The sequence below is a fragment of the Triticum urartu genome, unplaced genomic scaffold, assembly GCF_003073215.2.
Source record: "Triticum urartu cultivar G1812 unplaced genomic scaffold, Tu2.1 TuUngrouped_contig_4553, whole genome shotgun sequence".
Taxonomy (NCBI): Eukaryota; Viridiplantae; Streptophyta; class Magnoliopsida; order Poales; family Poaceae; genus Triticum; species Triticum urartu.
The window spans coordinates 1-10,157 of record NW_024115150.1 but is presented as its reverse complement, the minus strand read 5'-3'; the positions used below and the strand labels follow the sequence as shown (position 1 = coordinate 10,157).

Below are 10,157 nucleotides of genomic sequence, written 5' to 3'. Positions count from 1 at the left end.
GGATTGATAAACCTTAGGTCATCCACTTGAGGGAAATTTGCTACTGTCCTACAAACCTCTGCACTTGGAGGCCCAACAACGTCTACAAGAAGAAGGTTGTGTAGTAGACATCATCGCCCCTGGATCTTGGGCCGTCAATGGGCTTGTATAAGCCGCCAGCTTCATTGATAAGTCGCAGTGGTATGACCCGGCCCCTCCTGGGCGGTTCATTCCCAATAGTTATATCCCCAACAAATAGGCTTCACAAAGAGAAGTGTGAAGCATAAACATTTGACAAACAAGCATACTATTAAAGTTCAGGTCCTTTTTAGGGTAGATAGGATGATTGTCAAGAAATCCTGGGACAAAATACATAGTAAGACCATTTTGGAATTTTATCTTGCGTCCCACAAGATGTTTTAGGTCCCCAGCATAAGCATCAGAAGCCTTTGATTTTCGGTTGGAGACCTTTCCCTGCAAAAGAGAGTTAATTTTTCTTAACCACCCACATTTTCAGGAATGGCTTAGAAGCAATGAGTCTAAGTGCAGCATTTGAGAATTTAGGTTTTGGAGCCCTAGAAAATAGCCTTGCAGGAGGTGAATAATACTCATAAGAATAAGCAGAAAAGTTCTTGGTCTTATGAACATAGCAGTTTGATGAAACACACTCATATTCATAAGTCTGAGTATGGTTTCCCTGCAAAACATTGGCGTTAGGGTGACCCTGGTGGGTCCTCTGTCTGTATGAAGCCTTTGGACCATATGAAGCCTTTGGCCTGGGGTTTGTCATCTTCCCAGGTGGTGTCATGATGACATTCACATGAAGCTTCTCAAGACAGCTTTTGGGGACCCAGATCTTCTTCAGGGGTGGTCCATTCCTGTAGTTAGTACCAATATACCTAGCAAACACTTCACCATTCTGATTCTTGAACAGCTTATAGTTTGCATCAAAGGATTCATCAATGATAATAGGGTTAGCACAAGTGAAGCCAGATAAGGTGGATGGGTCCACTGAAGGTCCCTTTGCAGCAACCCATGTGGTTTTGGGGTACTGCTCTGGCTTCCAGTATGAACCATCAACATTCATTTTCCTCTCGAACCCAACACCCTCTTTCCTAGGGTTTCGGTTCAGAATCTGTTTCTTGAGGACATCGCATAGTGTCTAATGCCCTTTGAGGCTTTTGTACATCCCTATTTCAAGCAATGTATTCAACTAGCATTCTCTCAGCAATAGTAGTGGTATCCTCAGATGAGGGGTTAGTTACCACATCAACAGTTGAAGATATTGCAACAGTAGCAGTAGTAGAACATTCAGCAACAAATACAATATTATCATGCTCAAGACATTTTAGACATGGTGGCTCAAAGTCTTCCTGAGCGGAACTGATCTGTTGAGCGCGAAGTGAATCATTCTCCTTTTGAAGATCTTCATGAGACGCTCTCAGGTTCTCAAGTTCTTGCTTCCTTTGAAGATAATCATGGGAAAGCTTCTCATGGGTAGCTAAGAGAATTTAATGACGACTTTCAAGTTCCTCGCACTTAACGTGAAGATTTTTAATGTCTTCAATTAAGGACCGATTTTGATTCATTTCCGCATCCAACAAGTCATCGCTTTTGTCTGGCAACTTTTGAATATGTTCCATAGAAGTTTGTTGTTCAGTTAAAATTTTAGCAAGTGTTTTGTAGCTAGGTTTGGATTCACATTCAGAGTCATCTTCACTGGATGTTTGAAAGTAAGCATCGCGTGAGTTTACCTTGGCACCACGTGCCATGAAGAAGTAGGTCGGAGCAGAGTCGTCCTCATCATCGGCATTAGCTTTGGCGACGAGGCCATTGTCTTTGTTGTTATAAATGGACTTGGCGACATAGACTGAAACTAGAGCCAGGCTTACCATGCCTGAATCAGACTCCTCTTCAAACTCCACCTCCGCCTCCTCAGAAGTAGACTCCTCCTCTGAATCCATCTCCTTGCCAACAAACGCACGAGCCTTGCTGGATGAGCACTTCTTGTGTGATGAAGACTTTCATGAAGACTTTGAAGAAGACTTTGAGGATTTATTCTTCTTCTTGTCGTCAGAATCATATTCCTTGCTCTTCTTCTTCTGCTTCTTCTTCTTAGATTCATTGTCCCATTGAGGACACTCGGAGATGTAGTGACCAGGTTTCTTGCGTTTGTGGCATGTTCTCTTCTTGTGGTCACGAGTGGAAGCTTCATCATTTCTTGAGCTGGATCTTGAAGACTTTCTGAAGCGATTCTTCTTGGAGAACTTCTGGAACTTCTTCACGAGCATAGCTAGCTCCTTTCCAATGTCTTCAGGATCCCCAGAACTACAGTCAGATTCTTCTTCAGATGAGGAGACAACTTTTGCCTTCAAAGCACAGATTCGGCCATAGTTGGGACCATAGATGTCTCTCTTATTAGATAACTGGAACTCATGTGTGTTGAGCCTCTCAAGTATGTCAGACAGATCGAGATCTTTGAAGACATGACATTCTTGTATCATCAGGGCCAGGGTGTCGAATGAGCTGTCAAGTGATCTCAGGAGTTTCTTGACGATTTCGTGCTTGGTGATCTCAGTGGCGCCAAGTGCGCGAAGCTCATTTGTGATACCAGTGAGGCGATCAAATGTGAGCTGGACATTCTCATTGTCGTTTCTCTTGAAGCGGTTGAAGAGGCTGCGAAGAACATCAATCCTTGAATCTCTCTGAGTTGAGATGCCTTCGTTGACCTTGGAGAGCTAGTCCCAGACTAGCTTCGTAGTTTCCAGTGCACTCACACGGCCATACTGTCCTTTGGTGAGATGACCACAGATGATGTTCTTGGCAGTCGAATCTAGTTGAATGAACCTCTTGACATCATCAGTGGTGACACCTTCACCGACCTTGGGAACGCCATTCTTGACGACATACCAGAGGTCGACATCAATGGCTTCAAGATGCATGCGCGTCTTATTCTTCCAGTGAGGGTAATCAGTGCCATCGAAGACCGAGCACGCGGCGAAGACCTTGATTATCCCTGTAGTCGACATAGGTAAAACTCCAGGTGGTTAAACCAAATCACACAGAACAAGGGAGCACCTTGCTCGGATATCAATTGAAAGTGCTAGTTATCGACTAGGGGGGAGTGAATAGGCGATTTTTATGAAAGTCTTCTAAACATGAGGTCTTTGAAGACGTTAGTAGAAATGAACCTATTGATATGCAGCGAAAGATAGACTACACTAGACAAGTCATAGTCAAGTAAGAAATGTAGTGAAAGCGCGAAGACTATCAACAGCTAGGTAGTATGGATCAGGATGTAAGACAGTGTGAAGCCAAACGGTAAATAGTCTTCACTCATGAAGTCAAACAGATCAGACAAGCAAACAATGACTTCACGAAGACAAATTGTAAAGTAAAGGAAAGTGGAGGATAGATCCAGTTGCTTGGTGAAGATAAGGATTTGGTAGACCAGTTCCAGTTGCTGCGACAATTGTACGTCTGGTTAGGGAGGCTGAGGTTTAACTCAGAAGACAGTGTCTTCACCTTATTCCCCTTGAGCTAAGGACACACAGTCCTCGCCCAATCACTCTGGTAAGTCTTCAAGGTAGACTTCTAAACCTTCACAGACTTCGTTCATCGGTGATCCATAATGTTTCTTGGATGCTCAGAACGCGACACCTAACCGCCTGGAGGATTCACAGTCCTCAAGTGTAACAAGTCTTCAGGTCACGCAGACAGAAAGACTTCAGTGATGCCTAACACTCTTTGGCTCTGGGTGTTTTGGGCTTTGTCCTCACAAGGATCTCTCTTTCAAATGCTTCGGGGGTGGGTTGCTCTCAAACAACAAAAGTCATGCACTAACTCTGAGTACCCACCAATTTATGGTGTAGGGGGTGGGCTATTTATAGCTAGGAGGCAACCCGACATGATATGTCTGAAATGACCCTAGGTCACTAAGGAGATTTCAAACACACGCGGCAGCTTTACTTGGGCTACAAGCAAAGCTGACTCATCCAGCTCTGGATAAGATTTGCTCTCATTGTCTTTGCTCGAAGACATAGGATTTTGGTTGAGCATCACATCAGTCACTCTCACTTTGTTCACTTGGACCCCACTTAACAGTACGATGGTTCCTATGACTCAACAAAGAAGAAAAGGAAACTACGAAACAACTATGTCTTCGTACTCCATAGTCTTCAAGTGAATGTCTTCACATGTCATAATCTTCATCTTGAAGACACACCATTGTCTTCAATGTCTTCACACATTTTTAGGGGTCATCTCTGGTAGGTAAACTGAATCAATAAGGGACTGCTACTTGTATTATCCTGCAATTCTCACAAACACATTAGTCCCTCAACCAGGTTTGTCGTCAATACTCCAAAACCAACTAAGGGTGGCACTAGATGCACTTACAGCTCCTCCTTCCTTACCCTCTCTCCATGTAGGTATTCGTGCCCCCTATCTCCTTGTCGTCATGAATTGCTCCTTGCGGGGCGCTGATGTTAGTTGTCGTTGTTGTTTCAGCTGAGCGAAGTGGGTGTGGTGTGCGTCGCGTTGCGTGCACTGCGTATCGTGTTCGACTGGGTGCCCATGGGCGAGGTGTGGCGCGGTACGTTCAGGTGTGCTTAGCCTGGTGCGACCTGATGCGATGCAAATAGATGAGGACAAAAACCATGGGTGCTAAACTAAATCACCTACATGCAGTTAGCGCAAAAAACAAGAGAAAAATTTAAGGGCGCTGCTACAAATCAGTCGGTTGATCTTACAAAAAGATCAACCGCGTGACTAGTCGTGCGATGTAGTGCGCGTGGCCGTTCGATCTCGCGGCAGCCCAGCGTGCTATGTCTTCCTCCTCTGGCTGGCAGTGCATGTATTCCTCCTTACTCGTCAAAGCAGCAGCCCTAATATCGGCGCCCGCCGCCGGAGTATCGATTCTCGGTCACAGTGATGCCCCATTGAAGCACCTCCGCGGTCCAGTGATGCTCCATTGAAGCACCTCCGCGCTTCGGCGATGCTCCATTGAAACACCGATGGCTTGATGATGTTTTGTTGCAACACCGGTGGCCCACGGTGATGCTCCACTGAAGCACCAACAGCTCAGATGATGCTTCGTCGCAACACCGATTTCCCGGCAACGCTCCATTGAAGCACCGACGTTGTAGCACCGTCACCGGCGAGCATCGACATGGATGTTGCGTTGCAGCACCGTTGCCGGTGAGCAGCGCCATGGAAGCTGCGTTGCAGTACCGTCGCCGCCGAGCAACACCATGGATTCCCCCTTGCAGTATAGTCGTCAATTCTCCCCCAATCTCAGCCATGGATGCTGCATTGCGATGTAGTGTCTCCGCAGCGCCGGCGGTGGTCGATCCCATGAAGAAGAGGAAGGCCAGGCACGGTTCTGGTTGCGCGGTAGTTGCCGGCGGCCGCGCCGCATCTCGTACAGAGAAGAGAGAAACATGATGAGCTCGATTTGGAAGAAGAGGATAGGAGAGACGTCGCGGGACCACGAGGCGGCGTGGCGTGCGAGCGACCCGACTGGTTTTCCAGAGAAATCAGTCGGTTGAATCTAAACGTTTTCCAAATTTTAGTGGGGTATTTTTGACATGAAATTAATTAAATTGGGTAAAAGTATGGAAAAAAAACTGCCAAATGAGATAAATACCGTGTGAAACTAGGGTTAAAAAAGTGGAATTAGGTGAAAAACGAAATATGTGCGGGGGGGAACGGCCGTGGCGCCGTATGCCGATTCCAAAAAGAGAGAATGAAATCACTCCATCCCGGGTTTTGACGGCTTTATTAACCTCCTCCTCCTCCTCTGCTTCCCCGCCGAAACCAAAAAACCCTCGTTCCCCACTCTCCTCTGGATTGCCCTCCTCCTCCCTCGGCGGTTTGTTCATCGCCTCCGCTGAAAAATCAAACCCAAAACCAAGAAAGGGGGCGAAAATGGCCGAGGCGAACTCGTACGAGGAGCAGCGCAGGAGGCAGGTGGAGGAGAACAAGCGGAAGCTGGAGGAGCTGCGCCTGCACCACCTCCCCGCCGCCGTCCGGGGGGCCGCCGTCAAGCCCAGGCTGGCCCGTCAGATCCGCGCCACCCTCCTCGCCGTTCCTCTGCTCCTGTATGTCTTCCTGTTTTGAGCAGTCTCGTTTGGCTGGTGTCGCAGAAGAGGAAGGCCCCGAAGCCGCGGGACGCCCCCGCTGACGCCCCCCCCCCCCGCCCGCCCGCGGGGCCGCCGTCAAGCCCAGGCTGGCCCGTCAGATCCGCGCCACCCTCCTCGCCGTTCCTCTGCTCCTGTATGTCTTCCTGTTTTGAGCAGTCTCGTTTGGCTGGTGTCGCAGAAGAGGAAGGCCCCGAAGCCGCGGGACGCCCCCGCTGACGCCCCCCCCCCCCGCCCGCCCGCGGGGCCGCCGTCAAGCCCAGGCTGGCCCGTCAGATCCGCGCCACCCTCCTCGCCGTTCCTCTGCTCCTGTATGTCTTCCTGTTTTGAGCAGTCTCGTTTGGCTGGTGTCGCAGAAGAGGAAGGCCCCGAAGCCGCGGGACGCCCCCGCTGACGCCCCCCCCCCCCGCCCGCCCGCGGGGCCGCCGTCAAGCCCAGGCTGGCCCGTCAGATCCGCGCCACCCTCCTCGCCGTTCCTCTGCTCCTGTATGTCTTCCTGTTTTGAGCAGTCTCGTTTGGCTGGTGTCGCAGAAGAGGAAGGCCCCGAAGCCGCGGGACGCCCCCGCTGACGCCCCCCCCCCCCGCCCGCCCGCGGGGCCGCCGTCAAGCCCAGGCTGGCCCGTCAGATCCGCGCCACCCTCCTCGCCGTTCCTCTGCTCCTGTATGTCTTCCTGTTTTGAGCAGTCTCGTTTGGCTGGTGTCGCAGAAGAGGAAGGCCCCGAAGCCGCGGGGCGCCGCCGATGACGCCCCGCCCCGGCGGTCCGGGCGGATCGCCACCCTCCCCGAGCAGCCCGACTACCGCGACAATGTACGTGCTCCGCAACTAAGGGGCCCGTAGCCGAATTAGTTCAAAATAAGATCTAATACTCCCGCCGTTTCTTTTTAACCCTAAGTCAAGTCAAAATTATGGAGTTTGACTAGTAATAAGTATATAGTAAAAGAAATCAACAGTCACAATACCAAATCGATATCATTAGATCCATCAGGAAATACATTTTCATTTTGTATTTTATTTAGTAGTATAGTAGATGTTGATGTTTTTTTAGTATTAAATTTGGTCATATACTTTGTAAAATTTGATTTGACTTAACACAAAACTAATATGTGAAGTAAAAAGGAAAGGATGGGGTATGTTGTAACTGATGAAGACCTGGAATAAACCCGCAAATCTCACTAAATTTCCACTTAAGGCACTCCACCACTCAAGAGGTGGTTCTCCCAAGGATCCCATTTTGTTTTCCTAACGAATATAAGAATTATTCTCATGTAAAGCTGGGCACCGGGAAACCACGGCAGCAGAAGGAAGTAAAGCCTGATCATGCGTACGCCATCGCCAAGGCCGAAGAGCTACAGGATGAGCTAGGCTCCGACTACCCGACCTTTGTCAAACCCATGCCACAGTCTCTTACCTCGCTGGTAAAGCAGAAACTACCACTAATCTACTGTACTGAGAGAGGATTGATTGTTAGATATTGATATGGTGGCGTATCTGGCAGCATATCCCGGCACAGTTCAGCATGGAGCATCTCCCGGACAATGGCATGAGAATGGTTTTGGTGGATGAGGAGGAGGAGGAGTTTAAGGTGAGCTATCGTCCACACAGTAGCAGTCTTGTCGCCGGGTGGAGCGAGTTTGCCATCGACAATGAGCTAGTTGAAGGTGATTGCTTGGTGTTCCAGCTGATCAAGAGGGCATTGTTCAAGGTGAGATTCTTAGCTGGTCTTCTATGGTATTGAATTTCTGTGGTTGTTTGAGATGCCGCGTCATGATTCTTAAGAAGTTCTGAAATGTGAAATCTGCTTGGGGGTTTATGGTATTTTTCTTTATTTCCCAAGCACGTATCTAGATGCGCATCATTTTCATAAGATGAAGGCACCGAAAAGGCGCAAGTCCTTTTCGAGAAAACGCAAAGCTTGTGTATCATGTATTGAAAAGATAGAAAAAAAATTACAAACCCAAAGATGAGGTCAGATACAATACAACACATTACACAGAGCAACACAGCATGCAAGGCTCAGTGGACATCCCAAGCCCCAGGTAAACACACCCTGAGCCCTGCAGCACCTGCACACACCCAAAGCTTCGCCTCCTTGATCTGACTCAGTCTAACTGACAAAAAAAAATGGCAACCTACAAAACAAAACAAGAACTCGAAAAAGAAAGAGCAAAAAACTGTAGGGATACTCTACACTGTCTAGATCAAACATGAAGGGGGTGGGCCTGTAGAGGCAGCTCTCACAGGTGTTCGTGCTGCGAAGCATCCAGAGTTTGGCCTTGATGTTGGGGACTGCTATTGGTAGTACTTTTCATGTTATGGTTGCATATAATTGCAATTTAGATGGTGAAACATGTCATTGATGGATAATTGTGATGATCCTTGGTGCAACTGACACGGGCAAATCCTTCTAGTAATGATGTGAAGTCTCTAAAATATCACATGGGGAAAACTGGTCCACCCATATCTACTTACACAAATAATTGTAACTAGGAAACTATGTCTCGTTATTCACAACACAAAGTATGAGAACGGAGCTGTTTCAAATGCTTGGTTGTACATGAAATTTGCAAGGAATATGATTTCTTCAACATCCATGTTAAAAGTCCTCCATCCCAAGCAGATATAGGAAAGGGTTCTAAGTTCTAAATATCAGGTTTTGCCTCTTGAGCCTGCCTTCCATTGACCTTCCATTACCTGGAGGATCCTTTTTTGTAAGGCATTACTGTGGTAAAAGTCTATCTATGCTGCTAACTATGCAACCTCTGTTATGTATTTTTCTTTTGCAGGTCTACATATTCAGGGCAAGTTCGTACTATGAAAATGAGCATTAATGGAGCAGCCGGCAGGTACAGGGTTCTTATCAATGGTCTCCATTGGTTGAAGTCCCGAATTCGATGTTTAACAAAAACGAGTCCCTTTATTTTTTTCTGTGTAATGTATGGGCCAAGTTCACTTAACAGTAAACTTATAAAACTGCTTATGAGTTATTACCAAACTGAACTGTGATGAAGGAAACACAGTTCAGTTTGGTAATAACTGAGCAGTATCGTAGATTCGTGGAGATGGAAAATAACTGCACTTTCTCTCATTTCCCCTTTGGTTTCGGATTGCTGATCAGCCCAATTTCAAGCTTATTTTGTTACTTTCTGCTTCTTTTTTTGCTGAAATACGTTCTGCTAACTTTGTGAAATCGGAGCATCGCATTTCATTCAGAGAAAGTTAACCTCTTTAGGAGAATATGCTTCTTTGCGGCCAAAAGTCTGTTGACATTTATAGGAATATACTGAATCGCGGCACTGATAGATTTGTGTGTAGCAACACATTTTATTGGATTAGATGCTCCATGCAGGATTCTGCTGGGCCCTTCCTGAGACATCAGTACTTAAACTTTGCACTCATTTTTTCTGGATAAATTTGTAGTCTGGCACTCATATTCCTTGTATGTTTAGTTCACTTTTGCACACATGTAGACGTTAATTTGTTTCCCTTGTATCAACCTAAAAGGCTGATGTTGGAAAAACTAGTGCACTACTAGCTTCCCATATCATCTAAGCTGTGTTCTGTTGTTTAAAACAAAGATTTTATTGATCTCTTGACCTCTTCATGAGTGAATGCACGCAACAAATTGTTTGAGTGTGACCTTGATGTCCGCGGTCAAACCGTTTCAGCTTACTATATTTATTACATGCCCTGTTGCTTATCTGTTGATATTGGCTCTTTTAGTGATTCAGATCTACCCTCAACTGAAACCCCAACAAGTTTGCAAATGGCTAATGTTGTGAATTCTAACTCTGCAGGCTCCTGGTTGCTTCATGTCAACTTGTGTTGAACTAGCACAGTTCAGAAATCTGCACTATCTCAGCGGTTAGTTATGTATGTATGGCTACTGTCAGGCATTATTAGAATCTCTCGTGTGATTGCAAGTCGTATGGTAACTGTCGGCATCTTGTAAAGTTTGTTGATTCGTTATGTGGACGAACAATTTAAATGGTGTTGTCGTTTTGTCAATTTGCCCCCCCCCCCCCCCCCCCCCCCCCCCC

At 47.0% G+C, this 10,157-nt stretch overlaps 2 protein-coding genes across 2 annotated transcripts; both read left to right on the top strand.

The window, feature by feature from the left end:
- Nucleotides 1-5,704: 5,704 nt before the first annotated feature.
- Nucleotides 5,705-6,957, top strand: LOC125527992 (B3 domain-containing protein Os06g0194400-like). Its single transcript, XM_048692505.1, has 2 exons — nt 5,705-6,032; nt 6,801-6,957. Exons 1-2 carry the CDS (start codon nt 5,908-5,910, stop codon nt 6,955-6,957), a joined length of 282 nt encoding a protein of 93 aa, XP_048548462.1. The 5' UTR covers nt 5,705-5,907.
- A 190-nt stretch (nt 6,958-7,147) lies between these two features.
- LOC125527993 (B3 domain-containing protein Os06g0194400-like) lies at nt 7,148-10,125 on the top strand. Its single transcript, XM_048692506.1, has 5 exons — nt 7,148-7,155; nt 7,268-7,535; nt 7,616-7,822; nt 8,904-8,963; nt 9,915-10,125. The coding sequence occupies exons 1-4, from the start codon at nt 7,148-7,150 to the stop codon at nt 8,946-8,948; spliced, it is 528 nt and encodes a 175-aa protein (XP_048548463.1). The 3' UTR covers nt 8,949-8,963; nt 9,915-10,125.
- The last annotated feature ends 32 nt before the right edge of the window (nt 10,126-10,157 follow it).